General features: G+C 45.8%; 1 protein-coding gene across 9 annotated transcripts in view; it reads right to left on the bottom strand.

The window, feature by feature from the left end:
• Nucleotides 1–5,773: 5,773 nt before the first annotated feature.
• Nucleotides 5,774–22,951, bottom strand: part of TMEM225B (transmembrane protein 225B) — a 28,954-nt gene continuing 11,776 nt past the window's right edge. The window contains exons 2-8 of one of the 9 annotated variants that reach the window (XM_027125892.1): nt 18,274–18,445; nt 16,832–16,909; nt 15,226–15,357; nt 14,348–14,558; nt 13,260–13,406; nt 12,350–12,487; nt 5,774–6,208 (exon numbers count right to left, since the gene is read on the bottom strand). In XM_027125892.1, coding sequence (XP_026981693.1) covers nt 6,036–6,208; nt 12,350–12,487; nt 13,260–13,406; nt 14,348–14,558; nt 15,226–15,357; nt 16,832–16,909; nt 18,274–18,387 — 993 coding nt within the window. In that variant the 5' untranslated portion in view covers nt 18,388–18,445 and the 3' untranslated portion in view covers nt 5,774–6,035. The other 8 variants (XM_027125895.1, XM_027125896.1, XM_027125897.1 and 5 more) reach the window with 8 other exon arrangements.

Here is a 22,951-nt window from a genome sequence, read left to right as displayed (position 1 = left end):
GGGAATTCGTGAGACTAGAGATCGCAAGGAGACTTTGGATATCAAATATATTGGGAAAGTAAAATTGGCAAAGTTTAGGGATTGATTGGATCTGGAGGATGAGAGAGAAGGTGGAATCATTTAGTAAATGACAAAGGCTACATCTCATATCAATAAGAGTGGACTTTTAGAAAGCAGACAACTGGTTGGTCATCTGGAATAAGGTAACGTTGGGTCCATTCCTTATACCACATGCCAGGGCAAAGTCCAGCCCTGCTCACAGGGTCTCCCATCCTTTTATATTACAAATTTCGTTATCAACCCATCTTGGAAATATTGTTGGCTAGCCTCCTCATTTGCTAATATGCCCTCACATCCAAGAGGGACAAGGCTGAACCTTGTCATCGAGGACCAAGAGAAACAGCCTGATGGACTTAGTCTGTCTTGGAAAACTGAACTATACCTAGCGACTTCAAAAACCATCGTTCAGCTTGCCATGGAGAAGACACAAGGAAGAAGGCATTCTGGAAGAGGCAAAGAGAGGTTGGATCAGATCACAGGTTTCCAGGTCAGCCTTGGAGAAGAGAAAGGGGTTCCTCTGAACGGGGAAGAAAAGAATCAAAGATGGCTTATGGTCTAGGTTAGGGCTCAGCAAATTTTTCTATGAAGGGCCAGATGGTAACTATCCTAGACAGAACACATAGTGTGTCGCCTGCTCTTCATTTTTACAATCCTTTAAAACTGTAAAAACCATTCTTAGCTCACAGCCAGGGCTGGATTTGACACAAGGGCTGTAGTTTGCTTACCCCTGAAATAGATTATTTTAAAATTATTCTAGAGAAGTGTTTAAGGAGCTCATTCTTAACCTCTTTTCTCAGTGATGTTACCTGCTGAGAGTGCAGGGGACAATGGTAGGTTGGAGCCTAAATAATGGAGTGAAGATTAGAATATCTGTTGTGAGGAATGATGTAGTAGGAAAAAAATCATAGAATGAATGAAAAGATTGTCAAGCAACACTGAACGACTGATATTGAAAACAAAACAAAATAAGTGACAGAATCAATCCACACAATTGTCTATGCAGTCTGGGGGCTAAGAAAACAGCTGGATTAATCCAATATTAGGATTGGTCATAAGGATGATTATGAAAGAATGCCAAGGGCGTGGGGGGAATGAGGGCTCTAGTGGGAGAAGGCTGTACTGAGTGACCATGGTGTCCAAGCTGAGTGGGGGAGGGACCGAAACCAACAAGAAAAACATGGAGACCTGAGGAATCAGAGGTTAGGATGAGGCCATGAAGCAGGTTTCAGGAATTTTTTCGGAAATGTTATAGGCAAACTAAGCATAAAACGCATTACCCTGTTTGTTTTCCATAAACAGAATCATACTATATTCTGTTCTGCTCTTTGCTTTTATTCAGTAAACAACATATCTTTCCACATCTACACATACTGATCTACCCCACTCTTTACCAGCTCTACAGTATTCCACTGTATGTTCTGTGTTCCCCATGATTTATAAAGCTTATCAGTGGACATTTAGGCGGTTTCCAGCATTCGGATTTACCAGAAACCTGGATGAACATCGTCATACAGAATTCCTTGTGCACTTTTTGGCAAATAAATCTAAAGGATGAGTTCCCATAAATGGAATTACGGGATCTAAAAGTCACATGCATTTTAAATTTTGTCAGCTACTGCCAAATTATCCTGCAAAGAGTCTGCACCAATTTCCACTCTCACAAACAGTGGGGGATAGCGTTCATTCTCCCACAATCTCATGAACGCTGGATGTCATCAAACTTTTTCATCTTTGCCAATCTGATGAGTGAAATCAGTGATGCCCACATTTTTGTTTTGACTTCTTAATTATAAGTGAAGTCGTTTTTCCTACCTTCATTAGCTACTTGTATTTCCTTTTCTGCAAACTGGCTGTTTTTACCCTTTCCTCTGTTTCTGTTGGGTTTGTTTATCTCTTTCTTACTGATATATGAGTTTTTTGAAAATTAAGGAAAATGGCCCTTTTTCAAATGTTTTGCAAATATTTTCCTATTTGCCTTTTGTCTTTCTTAATGGAACTCTGTGCACTGCAAAATATTATACGTTTTACATATTCAAATTAATCCTTCCTTTTTCTTTAAATCTTCTCCATTTTGTGCCTTCCATCCTCCAAGATGATTTTTTAAATCCCCTGTACGCACTTCTAAGACATTTATTGTTAGGTTAAATCTGAGCTCTGTTGGAAATGCATTCTGATCAAAGGAAAAAAAGAAAAAAGAAAATCCAGCCAGCCTTTTTTTTTTTTTTCCAAATGGCTAGCAAGTTTTCCTCAACCATTTATTGAAGGATCAATAACCCTTCCTGGGCTTCCCTGGTGGCGCAGTGGTTGAGAGTCCGCCTGCCGATGCAGGGGACACGGGTTCGTGCCCCGGTCCAGGAAGATCCCACATGCCACGGAGCGGCTAGGCCCGTGAGCCATGGCCACTGAGCCTGTGCGTCCGGAGCCTGTGCTCCGCAACAGGAGAGGCCACAACAGTGAGAGGCCCGCGTACCGCAAAAATAATAATAATAATAATCCTTCCTGATTTAAAAGGCTAATTTTATCAAATATTATATTCCTCTATAAAGTAGGCTTTATATTAGTACTCTTATTCTGTTCTGTAATCTATCTGTATCCTGTGTCAGGACCTGCTAAACTGTTTTAATTACTGCAGTTTTATGTTGTGCTTTTGCATCTGGAAGAGATTTTCTATATCACTGACCGTAATTTCCCACAGTTTAAAGAAGAGATTGTTGGAGAAAAATTAAGAATGTTACCCTGAAAACTGCAAAAGAAACCAGATAAATTCTGACCTCATGCTCCTGGCCCTGAGAGACCAGACTAGAACTAAGGATTGCTAGGGAAATGGCATTGTCAGAAAGAAGGCAGATTTCAGGAAGATGAGCAAATGAAGGCTTTTTTTTTTTTTTTTTTTTTTTTGGCAAAGAAAATGGTACTGAATTAATTGAGAGCATGGGGGCGGGGCAAGAAAGAAGAAGGGAAAAAGGGAGGAATGGAAGGAGAAAGGGACAGATGCAGAGGGAGAGAGGAATAAAATTATCTGACAAGAGACAGAAGAGATGAGGTTACATGGTGAAATACAGAAAGCCGGGAGTTGTTGTCATGACCATAAAGAGCAAACAGGTTAAGAGGCAGCAGAGTTTACTTTAAAATTTTAAAAACCTGTACTGAACATCAGAGGGCTTCACCTCTCTGGTTCTTTAATAAGAAAATGGGTAGAATCATAGCTGGCCTGTCTTTAGCAGGACAGAGTGAAATGGCAGATGTGAACGTTGTTTTAGCATTAACGATAGAAATGAAGGTTATAGGAGTTCAGAGTGCTGGTATGGACAGTGTTGGATATTTGACTTATATTACCCAACTTACCCTTTAAGATTTAATATGAATTTTTGAATAGGTAATACATGTACGTGATTCAAGAGCCAAACTCATATAAGAAGTTACACACAGAACTATTACTCCTCCCTCTGCCCACTCCACCCACCCCATTTTTTTAAATATAAATTTATTTATTTATTTTTGGCTGTTTTGGGTCTTCCTTGCTGTACACGGGCTTTCTCTAATTGCGGCGAGCGGGGGCTACTCTTCGTTGCGGTGCGCGGGCTTCTCATTGCAGTGACTTCTCTTTTTTTCTTTCTTTTTTAATTTTTTTTGCGGTACGCGGGCCTCTCATTGTTGTGGCCTCTCCCATTGCGGATCACAGGCTCCGGACGCGCAGGCTCAGCGGCCATGGCTCACAGGCCCAGTCGCTCCGCGGTATGTGGGATCTTCCCGGACCGGGGCACGAACCTGTGTCCCCTGCATCAGCAGGCGGACTCTCAACCACTGCGCCACCAGGGAAGCCCACAGTGGCTTCTCTTGTTGCAGAGCACGGGCTCTAGGCGCACGGGCTTCAGTAGTTGCAGCACGTGGGCTCAGTAGTTGTGGTTCGCAGGCTCTAGAGCGCTGGCTCAGTAGTTGCGGCACACGGGCTTAGTTGCTCTACGGCATGTGGATCTTCCTGGACCAGGGCTCGAACCCGTGTCCCCTGCATTGGCAGGAGGATTCTCAACCACTGTGCCACCAGGGAAGCCTCCATCCCATTTCTTAATCTACCCCCATCTCTAAAGATTCATTCATTTATTATACGGTCTTCAAGTGTTTATTTATTTGCAAATACTAATATTCACATATTTCCCTACCTTCTCCCCTTTTCTTACACGAAAGGAAATATACTAGATACCTTGCTTTTTATCATGTAATATGTCCTAGAAAATATTCCATATCAGTACTTAGAGACCTTTCTCATTCTTTTTTTATTTAAGCTGGTGTGGATGTAACATAATTTATTTAAAGTGTCCCCTGTTGATGAGCATTTGAGTTGCTCCTAATCATTTGTTACAGCAAAAGCTGCAGCAATCAATCACCCTGCACCTATGTCATTCTTAAAGATGTGTGCAGGTATACCTGTTGGATAAATCCTTAAATTGAGACTTTGGTTTGGGTTAAAGCATTACTGTTTCTGCAGTTTTGTAGGTATTGCCAGATTCCCCTCAGGAGGGCTGTTTTGTTTGTTCATTTTGCACTTCCATCTGCCATGTATGATGGTGCCTATTTCCCCACAGGTTAGCCAACACAACATGTTGCATCAAACTTTTGATTCTTGCAAATCTCACGGGGAGAAATGGCATTTCGGTAGAGTGTTCTCCATTTTTTGAAATTTTTGCACTTTTTTACAATTTCTTTAACACATTAATAATAGCTTAATAATAGTTATTTTAAAGTGTGTATCTGCGAAATCCAATATTTGGATCATTCTGTCATCTGCTTCTATTGGTTGTTTATTCTCTTGTCGGTCACATTTCTTCATGTCTAGTAATTTTGCATAGTATGCCAGTATTTGTGCATGAAGGAAGAGGCTCTAGGCCTTCCACAATGGGGCCATGCTTTGTTCCAGAGTGTCTATTCCAGTAAATAATAATAATAATAATAAAGCATTGTCCCATCATGGAAGAGGTTGATCATCTCATATCAGTTTTCCTAAGCAGATGTTACTCCTTCCAATAGATTCCTTTTCAATAGAAAGGAACTTTATTTCAGTAAAGTTTTCTTGAATTTTAGTTTTAAATACTTGTTCTGTTCCTTTATTTCCATTTTCTTCCTCAGGGACTCCGATTTTACCTATGTTGGACATACACACCTGAAGAACAGGCACTAGGTGTTTTAGTTAGATTGTTTTTAGTATTTTATTACATTTCTCTCCAAAAGGTATCTTGGGAGTTTCTTTCTTATAGGGAGATGATGACAGCCTAGTTCCAGTCTTTTCACTTTCCACCTCACAAAACCCTATAGGAACAATATAGAAGTAGGCATAGAGAAAATCTACAAACTCTCAAATATGTAACGGTGGGCCAGACCACCCTAAACCAGCAGAATGAGTATGGAAAGCCACAACTGGGAGATCAGCATGGCTGGAACAGTGGGGTGGTCATACTCTGTTCAGTTTTTATTTTACAAAACTCACGTCACTTGATCATTTCCTAATATTCCTCCCTCCCTTCCTGCCCTCTAGGCTGCAGGCTGGTGTTTTGTTGTGTTTTGTTTGTTCATTTGTTTGTTTTTTGGCCATGCTGTGTGGCATGTGGGATCTTAGTTCCCCAACCAGGGATCGAACCTGTGCCCCCTGCACTGGAAGCTCAGAGTCTTAACCACTGGACCACCAGGGAAGTCCCCTGTTTGTTTTTTGAGGCATGGATTAACAGACAGTAGTCATCGTTTTATTGAAAACGCTTGTCCAAAAAAATCACTCAGAAAGCTCAGAAGAATTCAGAAAACTTTTAACAAATTTCAAACACACGCAAGATAGAATCACTTTGAGTAGGGGAAGTGGAGGGTTGATTTGACACTCAAGAGCCTCATCAAAAGTAGCAGAGACTGGTGGAGGCAGGGGAGCCACACACAGTGACACGTGTGCACTCACACAGCTTGATGAAGGGCAGGGCACAGACTATCTTGGTCTAGGTAACTGTTTCCTCCTTCAGCAGCGTCTCCCTCTGTATGGAGCTCAGCTCTCCTCCCAAACTCTCCACGTTTTCCAGGTGCGAGATCTCTTGGGTCTCCTCAGTACTCTGGGAAATGGGCAACAAATGACAGCTAAGGCAGGCTGTTTCTTGAACGAGGCAGATGGCACCTGGGTGACAGCAAAAGTTTGGGTCAGGTGAGAGAGAGTGTCAAGCTCAGTGCTTGCCCTAGAGGTCGGAAACTCCCTCCTCTGACCTGACTCCCTCTGGTCTGCACCTGCCCTCCTAGTTCTCCCCTCCAATAAAAGGACAAGGCATACAAATAGATGGATAAACTCATGGAACCGTGGCCAGTGCTGGAAGGCATCTTAGCAATTGTCTAACCATTAATAGGTAAGAAAACAAGGTTTCAGAGAGGAAGGTCAAACACAAAGCCCAGGCCTCTTCATGGCCAACTCACTCAAGACCCTCAGTAAGTGAAAGAAAGGAAGAAGAGGATCAATGTTCATAAGAACAAACAGAGATATCTTGAGTGGATAATAAATGCTGTATTACGGCTAAGACAAAGATAAAAGACAACTATTTTCAGCTTTATAGCAGACTAGCTACTCTCCCACTAAACACAACAAAAATTCTAAATATTTCTTCGAAAACCTATTATTTATAAATGCATCATCAAGCTGACATCAGAGTAAGACATTCTTAGATGCCAAAACCATAGTGATAACAGGAATCTGAAGGGTTAAAGCAACCACACAATTAGCCTTCGCCTTGGAGACACGCGCTCAACCCAGGTGACCCTGAGTTTCCATTCTGCTGGCCTTTCAGGACACGGAAAAAATAAAAGGAAAGCCCAGGTCCTGCTCACAGTGGGGAAATCTAATAAGAGTCGGCCACATGAAACTGGAACTGCAAAGTTACCTGCATTGACTGAGATTTCACAAACACAGTCTAGCTCTTATGTGGGTCTGCAGCTAAACTAACAATACCTAAGTATTTTGGTAGTTCTGCACCCAAGCACCGGGCAGAAGCAAATGCAAATCCTTTTTTGAGGAAACACTTTAAATATAGGCCTCAAATAATTTCCAACAACGACAACAAAAAAATTTTCCAAGGAAAATGAGTTCACAGTCAAAATCCACAGACCATACCAAGAAACAAGGTACCACAGCAAGAGCCTATAGAAACAGCTGTAGAAACAGCAGCAAATAATTCAGTTGTTAAACTTATAAGACACAGAATATAAAATAAGTATGTTTAACATGTATAATAAAAATATATTCAGAGAACATATTTTGAATATGAGGAAAAAAGCATAAAAGTAACAAGATATACAGGAAAATACAACTTCTAGTTATAAAATAGATTAACTGAAATAAAAATTTAATGGCTAGGTTAAATAGACCAGACACAGCTAAAAAGTGAATGGGTAGAGACTTCCCTGGTGGTCCAGTGGTAAACAATCCACCTTGCAATGCAGGGGACGTGGGTTTGATCCCCGCTCAGGGAACTAAGATCCCACATGCCGTGGGGCAACCAAGCCTGCATGCCACAACTACTGAGCTCGCGTGCCTCAACTAGAGCCCGCGTGCCGCAAACCACAGAGCCCACGGCTCTGGAACCGGTGCACTACAACTATAGAGCCCACACGCCCTGGAGCCTGTGCACCACAACTAGAGAAGAGAAAACCCACATGCCACAACTAGAGAGAAGCCCGCGTGCCACAACTAAGGCCCAATGCAGCCAAAAATACATTTAAAAAATAATGATAATAATAAATAAATTTTTTTTCAAAAAGTGAATGGGTAAACTTGAAGATACATCTATATAAGGTATTCACAATGCAGCCCAGAATGACAAAGACAGAAAATATGAAAGAGAAATTAAGATATGCAGGATAGAGTAACAAGGTCTAACAGAAATCTTCCTGGAGTTCCACAAAGGACAAAAAGAAAGGGAAAGAAAATGGGGAGGAGATAAAAATGTTTTACAAATGCTGAAAGATATCACTCCTCAGCTTCAGTTCACACATCAAATCATAACACAAACATCCATACCCTGCAAAATACCAAAAAAAGTCTCAGAGAAAAAAAAGTTGCCTCAAAAAGAATGATATTTTTAAAGAGAGCCAACTTCTCAACAATAAGAACAGAAGTGGGAAAGTAATAGAAAAATATCTTGAATGCTGAGAGAATAACTGTTAACTTCAAAATGTATATTCAGCAAAACTAACTTTAATAAACAAAAATGAAAGATAATTTCATACAAACAAAATATGAGACAGTGCATCTCTAACTGACCCTCATTAAAAAAGGCAAAAAAGGGCTTCCCTGGTGGCGCAGTGGTTGGGGGTCCGCCTGCCAATGCAGGGGACACGGGTTCGTGCCCCGGTCCGGGATGATCCCACATGCCACGGAGCGCCTGGGCCCGTGAGCCATGGCCGCTGAGCCTGCACGTCCGGAGCCTGTGCTCCGCAACGGGAGAGGCCACAGCAGTGAGAGGCCTGCGTACCAAAAAAAAAAAAAGGCAAAAAAAAAAAATGAGGGCTTCCCTGGTGGCGCAGTGGTTGAGAATCTGCTTGCTAATGCAGGGGACACGGGTTCGAGCCCTGGTCTGGGAAGATCCCACATGCCGCGGAGCAACTAGGCCCGTGAGCCGCAACTACTGAGCCTGCGCGTCTGGAGCCTGTGCTCCTCAACAAGAGAGGCCGTGGTAGTGAGAGGGCCACACATCCCAATGAAGAGTGGCCCCCGCTTGCTGCAACTAGATAAAGCCCTCGCACAGAAACGAAGACCCAACACAGCCCTAAATAAATAAATAAATAAATAAAATACATTAATTGTCAAAAGTAGAGTCATTATCATTATTAAAAAAATGATATAAATGAACTTATTTACAAAACAGAAACAGACTCACAGACTTAGAGAACAAACTTATGGTTACCAGGAGGGAAGGGTTGAGGGAGGGATAGTTGGGGAGTTTAGGATTGACAGGTACACACTGCTATATCTAAAATAGATAACCAACAAGGACCTACTGTATAGCACAGGGAACTCTGCTCAATATTATGTAACAACCTAAATGGGAAAAGAATTTGAAAAAGAATAGATACATGTATAAATGAATCACTTTGCTGTACACCTGAAACACAACATTGTTAATCAACTATACTCCAATATAAACTAAAAAGTTATAAAAAAATCATTATAAAGGATGTACTTCAGGATAATGATCTTAGATAGAAGGTCTGAGGTTTGATGAGCAGCTAAATTGGTAAATATGTGGGTAAATTTAAACAAGTATTAAATGCATAAAATAATAATAATAATAATGTATAGAATTTTTTTAAAAAACAGAAGAAACCAAAACACTGGACAAAATACCATACAAGTTGGGGGGGAGGGGCCTTGAATTATTTATGAAGAGAATAAATATGCTGATTAACTAAGCATGTTAAAATGTCAAGAGTAACTATGACACAAATGAAAACAGACCGTATAATTTCCAAACTAACGAGGGAGGAAATGTAATGAGAATTATATACATAAAATTCAATCAACCCAAAGCAAGGCAAGTGAGGTAGAGGGTGGGGAGCAGAAAAAACTGAAAGCACAAACTAAGGTGGTCGAAAAACTACAAATATATCAGTAGTCACAACAAATGTAAATCAACTAAATGCTCCAGATAAAAGACAAAGGTTATAATAAGACTAGATGAAAAAAATCCAATCATAAGCTATCTATAAGAGACATCCAAAACGTGAAGACAGAGACAGGTTTAAAGTAAAAGACGTAACAGGCAAATAATAACCTAAAGAATGTAGAGGTAGTTATAGTAATATCAGATAAAACAGACTTTACAACAAAAAGCATTATAAGAAATAAAAAGTATCACAGCATGATGATAAAAAGTTCAATCCACTAGTAAAATATAGCAATTTTAAATCAAGGTTTAAACAAGATAATAAAAAAGCTTGATGTAATGTTTATAGATAAAAGGTTGCATTCACCATGAGACATGAAAACGGACCTCAGACTAGGCTATAAAGCAAGTCAATAAATCTGAAAATATTAGGACTATATAAACCATGATCTCTCATCAAATTGAAACTAAGTTAAAATCATTATCACCAAGATACAATAAAAATTCTATGCTTAGAAATTTAAAAGTATATTTTTAAATAATTCACGGATCAAAGAAAAAATCATAAGGGGAACAAGAAAATATCTGAAATCAAACAACAACAAAAGATATTACACATCAAAATGAGAGCTGCAAATAAAGATGCAACTCTTAGAGGGCAGCTGAAGCTTTAAATGCCTACTTAGAAAAGAAGAAATAATCAATGAGCTTAGATCCTGATTTAGGAAGCTGAAAAAGGAACAGCAGAATAAATACACAAAAAAGTAGTAGGGAGGGAAGTTCAAAATAAGAAGCAAAAAGTAATTAAATAGAAAACAAACAAGGTTTGTTTTCAAGAAAGCTAAGATGCTGGTTTTTTGAAAACACTAAAAAAAACCTGATAAACCTCTAACAAACATAGTAATGAAAAAAGAGAAAATTAGGTGTGAAAAAAGTACATAACTACAGCGACTTCCCTGGTGGCGCAGTGGTTAAGAATCCACCTGCCAATGCAGGGGACACGGTTCGATCCCTGGTCCGGGAGGATCCCACATGCCACCGAGCAACTAAGCCCATGCGCCACAACTACTGAGCCTGCGCACTAAAGTCCGCGAGCCCCAACTACTGAAGCCCCCGTGCTGCAACTACTGAAGCTCGCACACCTAGACCCCATGCTCCACAACAAGAGAAGCCACCGCAATGAGAAGCCCACGCACCACAACGAAGAGTAGCCCCCTCTCACCACAACTAGAGAAAGCCCGCGCGCAGCAATGAAGACGCAACGCAGCCAAAAATAATTTTTTTTAAAGTACATAACTACAGATGCAGCACAAATTAAAAGTTAAAACAGAAAACATTGAGTAATTTTACATCAATAAAATTTAAAACTTAGATAAAATGTATAAACTTAGAGAAATATATAAATTACCAAAACTGACTCAAGAAGAAATAAAATATCTGAATAGTCCTATAATCATGAAAGAAACTCAGTCATAAACTTAAAATTCTCCCATAGAGAAATGCCATGCTTCTACAGGAAAGCTTAGTTATACAATTAAATAATCAAGGTGGTAAAAATGAATGAAGCTTAGTTCCTCATATTAACATGGAGGAATCTCAAGATTATGCTGATCAAACATAGCAAACTCCAGAAGGAAAAACACAGTTTGATTATATTCATATTAAGTTTTAAAGCATGCAAAACTAAATAGTACCTTGTTTAAGGATATATATGTGTAGTAAACATGATTGGCATAAATTTCTGAAGAATTGAATCCAGAGGGGAGAGAAGAGGAAGTGACCAGGAACAGCCACATGGTAGAGGGGGGAAGACTTCAAAGATATTGAATACTTAATGTTCTAACATGTTTCGTTAATTTTGACAAACCCATTTTTTTTTCACATTTTAAAATCTCTGAAATGAGGATGTACCTTACAAGCTCTAGCACCTTAGAATTATACTTGGTATCAATTTTTCTTTCTCAGTGGTACATAAAATAAGGGTGTAACTTATAAACGATGGATTCGACAAAACGTGGCTAGTTCTCAAGCTATATGGTGGAAATATGGGTGTACAGTTTATTTACAATTACTTGTATCTTACAGATATACTATAAACATTCTTTGTTATATATTCAATGTATAATAAAATCAAGTTAAAATAGGTTCTGATCATGGGTCAGGTTAAAATAGTGGGAAGAAGATTAGGAGTAGGGACAAAATTAGATGGGATTAAGAATTTCGATGATGACGGTTGGTAAAGAAAAAGCGACTGAGTGAGGAATAAGATCACAGATTTCAAGATAAAGAGACAGGAATAGAAAGCCTTAGGAACCGGGATGGTGGTAAGGGAGAGTATGAAAGTGTGCAAGTTTGGTTCTAAAGTCAAGGAGCATAAGAATGGGGAGGACGAGGGTGGGGGACAGGGCTGAGGCCCTAAAGCAGTGCTGTCCAGTAGAAACTTCTGCATCCGCACCGTCCAATGTGGAAGCCACTAGGCACATAATAATGTGGTTTTTGAACATGTGAAATGTGGCTGGCGTGACTGAGGAACTCAATTTCTAACTTGATTTCATTTTAATTAAATAGCCACAAGTGACTACGGTTTTGAACAGCACAGCTCTAGAGCGTCCACAGCTCCTGAATCCAGACAGAGGGCAGGGAGAGGGCACCAGCCCTGGGACACTCACCAGCCACTAGGAACAGAAGGATGCTAAAGCCCAGGACGTAGTAAGGCCACTGCACGAAGAACTGCGGGGGGCTGGGCTTCATCCGCAGACTCCGGATCTCCAGGGCATGCAGCAACAAGGCCAGGAAGGCACAGGCCCCTGTGGGTCACAGGGCGGCAGCCTTGCTCTCCTCCCGTGGCTCCCACCTCCACTCCTCCACTCTAGCCTTCCTACACCTGTGGCTCCTGCCCGCACCCTTGTCCCTTCAGAGCCAATAACCTCCACCCCACGTGCCTGTCTCGCCCTCCTTCCCAACTCATCTCAAAGCCCGTGTGCCTCACCTCCCAGGGGCCCCATGATCAGAAATCCCCTTCCCGGGTACCCTCTGTGCCTGTGCTCTTGGCTGACTCCAGATGGGGCCCCCTGGGTGTGACGCTTTGGACGAAACTCAACCTGATTTTCCCACTGTGAGCGTTCCACCTCCTCCATCTGATGGGAGCCTCCCAGGGTAGGGCCTTGGTCAGCCTTTTAAAGTCAAAAGGTTCCAGAGGGCAGAGATGATCTCTTCCATTCATTCATCCAAGAAACATTTGTATTTCATTTATATTCTATATTTCAATTCTATTATAACCCTGTACCAGATTCTATGACAGTTGCTGGGATAGAGATTATGGGGAAAAGACCCCCAGACAGATGACACCAAGCCAAGGCTGTGAGGACTGTGTCCGCTGGGAGTGCGGTTAGGATGAGCCCCAAAGCGGGGGAATCACAAACCCTGAGGGGGCGGGTTGGGGTGGGCTACTTCATTGAGAGGGCAGTGGAGGAGAGGGGCCCTAAAAAATCCCCTCTCCAGAGACCACCCACCCCCCATCTCCTGCCATCTCCCCAGATCCCCCACCCGCAAGGCTGGGGCCCGCCTGCTGCTCCCCACCTGTGAGGAAGCTGATGAAGGCTGACACGAGATTGTGCTTCCGGGTCCTCGGAAAGAGCCGAGATGCAAAGGACACCATGACGACGGTGGTGAGGAAAGACAAGATGACAGCGGACAGCAGGAAAACACGGCCCACGATGATGTAAACTGCAGGGGAGGGAGGGAGAGCGGGCTGGCGCCGGGCACCCTGGCCCAGAGGGCAGAGCCCTGCAGAGCCCGGGCAGGGGTGGCCCCGGAGCCGGGTCGCCATCAGGTCCCAAAGCGTGGCCTGGGACCAAGGCTCCGACCCGACTGCTTTGCCCCCAAGCATGCCCTAGGCCCACCATCTTGTTCCCCATGACATGAAAAAAAAGTCAGATGGGCAATTTCAGACACTGAAATTATTAACCAATTCTTAACAAATACTGTTACATGAATCTGGTTGTATCAAAGCGTAGGGGAAAACCATGTATTTTTTGGGAAAAAACGGTGGCTTTAATAAACAACATAAAATGAAACTGTCGTGATAAAATTTGTTGCATGTGGAAATGTGAAGAATTGCATCCGCATTGGTCACACTGAAAGAGTCACTGGTGGAAAATCAGAACTCTGTGAGGTCAGGATATTCTGAACTCTGCAAGGGAGCCCCTCACACCCCTATTTAATTATCCACGTTAATAGCAGTAGTGAAACAGACCGAGGATCGAGGGGAATTCATTCTCCTACTGTTGGCATGATTCAGACCTTGTTAAGGTAAGTCTGTGTGATCTCCTGAGCATGCAGAGGTGAGCGGCTGGGGGAGGGACAAAGAGACAAAGGTGTTGAAGACCCAGATATCCTAGAACCTACCCTGGGATTAAACCAGTGGTTCTCTAGCAAGGGCACTACTGCCCCCACAGGGGATGTCTGGCAATCCCAGGAGGTAACAGTGGGCATCACAACTAGCGCGGGGCGGGGGGGGGGGGGGGGGGGGTGTGGCGCTAATGGACTCTAGTGAGGAGAAGGCAGGGGTGAATTCAGTTCTGTCCTAGCTGCCCCCACCTGGGCCCCCAATGCCCACGCTGGTCCCGTCTCCCAAGCCCCCATCCCCGCCTCCATTTCCCCCGTACCGGGTAAGGGTCGTGGCTTCCAGCACTTGATATGGAAGCAGTTCTCAAAGAGGCCACTGAAAAACACTTCCTGGGACTCCTCGTTCACCAGACGAACCCAGAAGGGGAAGATGGAGACCAGCAGTATAAGCAGGTAGCCCAGGGAGGTCAAGGCAGGGGCTATGGCCCAGGTGAACCCCTTCATGTCTTTGTCCTCTAATGTCAGCATCACCTGTGGAGGGGAACAATGAAGGGGGGGTCCTCACGCAGCACGGGGTGAAGGAGATGATGCCCGTGGACATGTTAACACACGTGAGGCTCGAGAAATGTTGATTTCTTTGCCTTGATTAAACTTACAGCCTTACAGACCTCTTCAGTAGGCCTAAACAATGCATAAAACATTTTCTTCCACTAATTCACTGGGCAATCTTGAGCGTGTGGGGTCCCTTCTTTGAGCCTCAATTTCCACCTCTGTAAAATGTCCACCTCTCCCAGCTCTAAAGTTCTAACCTCTCAGTTCTGTTGACACCCACCCACTGGCCACAGAAGAACCTCTCCAGTCAGCTGTCAGCTACTATGTGCCTTTTGAGATTTCAGAATGAGGACCAGGGCAGAGATTAAAACCAGGGCCTGAAGTGCCTTTGCTCAGTGACTGGCCTTTTCTCAGGACCTGGGGTATAGACGGACAGGGGTCCCCCTGGCCTGGAGGAGCCCTCTGCTGAAAAATGAGCAGAAAATATGCACACAGAAAGTTTTAAAAATAGTTTTAGAGTTTCACAGACCCTCCTGAAGCCCTAGGTACCCTCTAGGCCTGGAGGTCAAGACCCTCAGTTAAGGATCCCTCATAACTTCTCCATCACCACCAGCTGTCATTAAGGATGTCTTCTTGGAAGGAGCACCTGTGATGTGGAAGCTAAGTGACGACAGCTGGATTTGGTTCTGGACGCCCGTGACTGTGTCCCAGCTTTATCACTTGCTGGCCGGGTAACCTCGGGCAACTGGCTAAAACTCTCAGGACCTTGGGTCCCCATTTGGAAAAAAGAGGAAATAACACCTGCCTAGTAAGGTCCTTGCCAGGGCCAAGTGAAATGCTGCCAACGACGTGTCAAGCACAGTGCTTAGGGCCCAGGCGTTTGGTTAAAGTTGGAGGGTGAGGGGCCGCCAACTTCTCCTAAAATGCAAGCATTCCTGAGGGAAATTCACATCCACCACCCAAGGGCAAATGTATTCAACTAGTCTGCTTTCCTCTCCAGGCTGGCAGGGGAAGGAGAGGGGCGGTTGGAAGCCTGGGTGCGGCAGGCAGGGCAGGCCCTGTCCGGGTGGCCCCCAATGACCCTGGCCACACGGCGGTGCAGAATGGCGACATCAGGGGGTGAGAGACAGGACATGGGAGGTGGAGGACACCCCAAGACAACAGCCCTTCTTTCCAAGTCATGCCCAGAGCCAGGCCTGGAGGCTCCTGCCTAAGCAGACTGCCTGGCAGCACCAAGCTTCGCAGCTGCGCACTGCTGTGCGCAAGACAAGGCCCTCGGAGTGAGGGGTTTCCCTCTCCTCTCCGCCCCTGTGTGTGCCCACACGCTGGGGCCCCTCCACGCTCCCCAAGCGGATGCCCCTCTCACTGCAGCCGGGGGCAAGGAGTGTCTGAGGCTTTGAGATCTGCTGATCACCACAGCAGAACAAGCCTGATGGTAGAGGGCAGAGGAAATCTGCTGTCTATAAAAGGGTTAACAACTGTTAACCTCCGACTGCTGTCAGAGTGCTTGGAAACTTTCTAAAGCACTCTCTCCTCTTTCTGTTGTTCATTACTTTCTTTTTTTCAGGTCTTTCCCCCTGAAAAATTTATCCTGCCGTCTCTGCAAAGCTTCCCTTTCGATCTTCCCTCCACCCTCTGGCCAGTACTGATGAGTCACCTGAACTTCAGGGCCTCGGTGTCCTCTACTCTAAGAGGATGAAGACCAGAGAGCCTTGAGTCCTAGCTCTAAAGCTCTCCAGGTAGGAGTCATGGCGGCATCTTGACCCCCATCCTCTGGATGGAATGGAGAACCCTGGACATTTTCCGTTGATGGTCTGAGCCCCTTCCTGCCCCCCCGCCCCCCCAATGAACCTCAACGCGTCTAAAGCTGAGCTCGGTGTCTTCCCTATTTTAGTCACCCTCTCCTTCCCCCACGCTCTAGCCTGGAGCTCCTGCCGGCTTCTCTATTTCTCCCACACTTCCACCTCCTCAGCATTCCTCACCTTCTCAGCTTTTCTTTCATAAAGTTTCCCACGCACCCAGCCTCCTGCCTCCACACCCGCCATGTCTCCCTCCATTCCCAGAACACCACAGTCACCCCAAGCACCTCCAGCCTTTCCCGAGGGGAGGGGGGTGCGGTGCCCTCACTTCACCTCTAGACCTTTTAAATCCCACATCTTCTGCAAAGCTCACCTTGGTCCTGTCCACTCCATGGACCCTCCCAGCCACCAGCCATTAACCATTCATTCCACAAAAGTGCACTGTGTACTTACTGGGCGCCCCATGCCCAGCTTAGGCCAATGGGGAGAATCAGGGATGAAAAAAGACAGGAACTCGCAGGCTCTTGGTAACTACTGGGGAGAAGAGACACATAAACTTGTCACGCGGGACAGCGCTTTCCCTCCCCCGCTCCCCCCCCCGGGGTGACTGAGAGGCCATGCGCCACCTCCTAGCTGTCTGTCCCCTTGCCCACCCCAGGCTGCTCTCCAGTGAGGGGGACCTTATGGGCCTTTCTCCGGGGATAGGCCAGCGTCCTGCATGCAGCAGCCCCCAGTGCTGGTTCTGGACGACTGTGCACCAGGGATATACAATTGGGGGACACACTGATATGAGCCAGACTCAAAGGACCATAGACATGTTCATGTAAAGGGGGATTTGGAGAACCCTTTGTACTGTTGGGGAAACAGCTGGAAAGAAGAATGGACTGGTCCAGGATCCCAGGCTCAGTCAGAGTGGAGGCAGGGACCACAGTCCTGCACAGCTGCCCCTCCCTCCTCACCTCTTCACTAGTCGCCACTGGCCAGCAGTTCAGTTCGGGATTCCCAAAAGTCGGGGTCAGGGAGAGAGAATGGGGGGAACAGAAAACTACCAACTTTTTACTTTGCCAAGGGCATTCAAAACAAAGCAAAACTACTGCCATCTACTCTCACCAATTGTTTTCATTATTATTTTGAAAAGGACCTATGGCACTGTAAAGTAGAAGATCTGCATGCTCCGTGGGGCCCGGTTCCCGCTGGCAGGGTCTCCCTGAGCCATCGCGCCGCAGCCCGAGGGCAGCCCTGTCACCGGCCCAGGCCCTGCGCATGCCAGGGACAGCTGAGGACTACACAGGGTGAAGAACAAGAGGAGCAACATAGAGCGCATCTCAGGCTGGACCGGGAAGAGACCAGGAGGGAACCATCTGGGCCTCGAGGAGCCTCACTCCCCACTTTTCCCGCCAGTAATTTGAGGCTACTTGGAATGCAGACTAGCTTAGGTTCCGCCAGAGGTTCCTTCCTGCTGACCACCCTCCACCCTTCCGTGGCCCCAAAGCCCCAGTGACATTTTCCAGACCCAAAGATGGGTGCTGACCTGGCCATCAGCCCCCAGATCCAGCCCCGCGGGTCCCAACAGCCGGCCGGTAATGTTTGGGGTTTGGGGGGCCTCTTCCTCTTCCTCGCCCTCCCCCTCCCAACCCGTGACTCCACCTCCGCTCGCCACCGCCCCCCACCCCGGTGTTTCCCGTCCCTCTGCCGAGGCACCGTTGGGGTCTCCCAGTCTCCCAGTCTCCCGGGCGGGGCTTCCCTCCAGGCGGCCCGCGGTCCGGACCTTCCGTTGGCCCCCGAGGCCCGGCGAGGGTCTGCTCCGTCTCCCGGCAGAGCCCACCGAGCCCTCGGGGCCCTGCAGGGGAAGGCGGGGGTTCTCACCTCTCGGCCCGCCGCCGCCCGCCGCTCACCTGGCCCTCGGCTGGGGAAACCTGGCCTCCGGGGTGGTCCGCAGTCCCGGAACAGAGTGGGGGCTGGAGCAACCTTAAGTCCGCGGATCTGAATTCGGATTCCAGCTCTGCCATCACCAGCAGGATGACCTTGGGTGAGTTACTTCTCCTTCCTGGGTATCAGTTTTCTCATCTGTGAAACGGGAATGATAATAGTAACTCCCCCCGTGAGATGGCTGGAAATGCCTGGAAGGCACTTCGCTGTGGACTCCGCAGAGAGGCAGCGCTACACAAACAGCAGCCTGGACCGCGAGCCTGGAAGAAGCCAGAGTTTCCTGACTATCCAAGGCCCTGCCAGTTCGCTCCCCTTCCCCAAGACCCTCGCTCACCCCCCTCCCCCACTCCCAGGCCCTCCCTCGCCCTTGCCCTGCGCATGCGTTTTGATCGCCTTCAGCCCCCCACCCCCCTCCGCCCCTGGCCCTCACATTCCTCCGCTCTTCTCTGCCCTCGCGTCTTAAGGCTGACTGCACCTCTCACCACGTGGGCTGGTTTTAAACTTTTAAACTTAGGCTCTTCCAAGACAGGCACTCTGGCTCCTGGCCCTGGGGGTGGGGCTGGGGGGCCGGTTCGAGTGGCAAGAGCGGCCACACTTGGACCCGGATAAGTCACCAGCCCCCCCTTGCTTTGAGTCTACGCCCACCAAGGAAACGCATTTGTAACTCCTAAGATTTTAAAAAGCCAGGACCATGTCTGCCACCTCCTCACACCTCTTCACTAGGGCCAGCACATATTCAAAGACAACAGGAAGGGATGAGAGCTGATGAACCACTAATTTATTGAATCACCTATCATGGGAGAGGCATAGCAAAGGCCCTTTTACTAGTCAGGATTCTATCTGTCCTAAGGTTCAGACCCAGATTTGTAAGTGCTCAGGCAAGACAGGGTCTTTATTGGCTTAGCTGGGGCAGGGCAGAGTACAGCTGGGGAGGCCTGGAGCCAGGCCAGGGAGACCCCCTCTGCCCTGACCTCAGAGAGATGGCTTTGATCCCCTCCACCCCATAGGCTATCATCCTCCAGGCGGCAGGGGACACAGTCAACTTCCAGACTCACATCCTCACATTTAGCCACCTGAGGGAAAAAGAATATCTTCTTCACCCTATTCCCACCCCTACTTGGTTGGAAATTTCCCAGGGAAGCATTCTGATTGGCTCAGCTCTGGTCAAAAGCTCATTCCACTCTGGCCAAAGAAGATGACTCAGCTGTGCCCCACAGAGGCCAGGCAGGTAGGATCATCTAAGAAGCCGGCGATTTGGACCACTTATCTGGAGCAGCATACAAACTTTCTAAAAGGAAGTGAACACCTTTAGAACACCTTTCTAAAAGATGTTCTCAGAAGAAGGGAGAAGTTATGGCAGACCGTGACAGCATCGTCATACTTTCTTACACATCAAATCCAAATCATGGGCATTATTATACCCAGGCTGCAGATGAAAAAACTGAGTTTCAGGTTAAGAACATGCCCAAACTATCACGTGGATGGTTGCTAAAGGATCATGGATGATTACTAAAAACATTAGGCTGTAAAGGAACAGATTCTTCACATGGTGCTGGAGTTTATCATCCTCACAAATTACTAACTGCAAAAGGAAAACATCTTTACATAGGAGAAATCTAGCAGTCACTACCTTAAACAAGTGAACAAACAGCACTACTTGGGGTGGAATAATCTGACATCGTGTGCCTCTTGAGGTGATAGCAGTATGAAGGAGACATCACCTGTGAGGTATTCACAGGTGTGTGTCATCAAGCCTCTAAACCTCTTTTCAGTTAAGAGAAAATACAGGGGGGCGACAAGGAAGCTAAGTATACCACTGGAGTAAAACAAGGAAATCAATTTTGTAGAAAATTATAAAGGATAACTCTTCTTGACTCCTCCAAAAGTCACTGTCATTAAAAAAAGAAAAAGTGGAACTATTCTAGATTAAAAGAAACTAAAGAGATATAAAGCCAAATGTAATGTGACCCTTGATTTTTTTTTCTGATTGGAAATAATCTAACTATAAAACACATTCTGGGGCAACTAGGGAAAATCTAAATACAGAGTCCATTTTAGATGGTATTATGGAATTAAATTATTTTTCTTAGGTATGTTAATATTGTTGCGATTATGTAGGAGAATGACCTTACTCTTAGGAGACACGTGCCATAGTATTTAGGGTGAAGGTTATATCTGAGCTTACTTTCAAATGATTCAGAAAAAAAGCATATAGATAGAAAGCAAATATGGAAAAATGTTAATACTGTCCATCTAAGTGGAGGATATATAGGGTGTTCATTATTCTATTCTTTCAAGTTTTCTGTATATAAATCAGACAAAAAAATCAGAAAAAATAAAAAGAGACCTTGTCTAAGAACACAAACAGCTGGAAACTGAACCCGGGTTTATCACTCAGCCACTCAACGCAAGTGCTTTCTCTAATGACAGAGGCCAGGATAGGTGAACATGGTCCCTGCCCTCATCGAGCTTGCAGCAAGCGCAGAAGACAGGCAACTGAATAAATCATTTTTTTAAAGTGTGCTCGGTGCACAGAAAGTATATAGCATGCTACGGCAATTGCAGAGCGCGAATAATTCAGTCCAAAGGAAGACCTGCCAAGAAGGCCCTTCTAGACAGAATCTTACTCCCAAAAAGGGATTGCAATGTGCAAAGACTTTTACCTGCTCTACAGCAAGAAATACTGTACATTATACTTTGCACATATGCTCCCTTGTGCACAAACAGAACAAAAGTCTGACTTACCTTTGTGATGGATGTTTTCTACTCCGTTCTAGTTCTGCCTACTTTTTCCTTTTATCCTTTTCTACTCTCAACTCATTACAATAAATTAATGTTAAGACCCCCTAGTGGCTCTTTACCTACATTTGAAAAATACTGTGTTCAAGGACCCAGTGAATTTCAGAATGACTGGGAGAAGGGGAGGCCACAGAGGGCTGGAGAAGTCAGTGGGCAGAGCTGGGATTTGAAGGTCTTGTTGATTTCATTCTGAGGGCCATGACGGGCCTTTGGTGGGATTAAAGCAGTCCATGTGGGTGCCACTGCCAAAATTCAACTTCCTCCTCCTCCTGTCTCCCTGAGAAATGAACTATTTCCTGCCATATCAATAAACAAAGGATGTCACAGTTGTCAACGACTGCAGCCCTCCAACGTGAGCTGAGGAAACTCAGGGCTGAAAAGAACACCTGCCACCTAGCAGCCATCAGACTGCGGCCACTCCCTGCGGTGAACCCTGAGGAAACCCAGGATGTGTCAGGCTACTGGCCCCAGATAACTGAGGTGCACAGCAAATGAATGATTTCAGTGAGCCAAGACTCTTGCATCTTCCCATACATAGAAAAGCGCTAAATTCCTTGAGATATCTGGTTTTCTTTAACAATAATCTGGAGCAATTTCTCAGAGTTATCTGAAACGCTGTCCCCCCGGGGCTGCAGTCCTTATTTTGCCCCAAATAAAACTTAACTCACAGCTCTCACGTTGTACTTTTTTTTTTTAAGTCAAGATCCCCATTGCCCAAAGACTCCTACCCCTTCAACCAGAGCATAGGAAATGCCTCTCACCCAGGGGGCCCAAGGCTGTGTTCAAAGTATGGCTTGGGACTGCCAGACCAGCCCCTCCCAGGACTGAATATTTTAGAAAGTGTGTATAAGCTTAGGTCATAGTCTCCTCTGGAAGCATTTTCATGTTTTCCCGGGTCTAGGGTAGGGGGACAGGCAAGGGAAGAGGGAACTGTCTGCTGGAAAAGTAGGTAGAGAGCCCATGAGCTGGGGCTGGAGTCTTCAGTTCTGACTCCCCCAGGCTCTGTGCTTTCCTTGGTCCCAAGCTCCAAAGGGAAAATCCAAAGTTACCCAAACCAGAGCTTTACTGCACAGGACAGAACCAGAACCCGGCAATGAGCAGGCCCTGAGGGCGCCCACCCAATAGCTGGCTCCACCCCCAGCACAACAGTCCCTCCCACCGCTCCTTCCACCTGGCCTGGGACACCCAGTCTGTCTCCTCTCACACAGGCCCCAGAGTCTCTCCATACTCCCAGCCCAGCCCTCTTGCCAGCCCTCAGTACCTAAGCCACCAGATCCTGTGTGATCTCTTTGTGTCCTCTTAGCACCTGTGAAGCATTGATAACTTCTACTGTATAGATTTTCAACCTTGGTTGCACATTAGAATTACTTGGGAGCTTACAAAACACCAAAGTCCAGGCCATACCCCATACCAAATGTACACAACCTCAGAGACTGAGGCTCCAGTGCTTTGAAAGCTCCCCAGGTGATTCCAGTAGGCAACCCAAGCTAAGAATCTCTGCTCTACTGGGTCCTGCTGCAGCTAGGAGCCATTGGTGGTGGTGGTGGGGGAAATGAGGTCACGATAGGTTTGGGTGATCCACCCTCCTGGTTTGCGGAGGACTGAGCATTTTACTGGATGTGGGATGTCTGATGTTAAGCCTGGGAAAGTCCTGGCAAACTGGTATGAGCTGGTCACCCTCGTGTTCACCTGAGCTCTAACGGCTTGATGAACTACTCTGTCCACTAGTAATATTTGTGCCTAAAGAACCAGAGCCCTGCTTGAGTGCTTTTGATACTGATAGGCAAACTCTTTTCTCCCCTCTCCTGGCCTCCAGTGACACCTCCGCTCTTGCAGCCTGGCACG

This window comes from Aethalodelphis obliquidens, unplaced genomic scaffold, assembly GCF_003676395.1.
Source record: "Aethalodelphis obliquidens isolate GAN/ISIS:26980383/991018 unplaced genomic scaffold, ASM367639v1 scaffold30, whole genome shotgun sequence".
Classification (NCBI taxonomy): Eukaryota; Metazoa; Chordata; class Mammalia; order Artiodactyla; family Delphinidae; genus Aethalodelphis; species Aethalodelphis obliquidens.
This window is presented reverse-complemented; position numbering and strand designations above follow the sequence as displayed.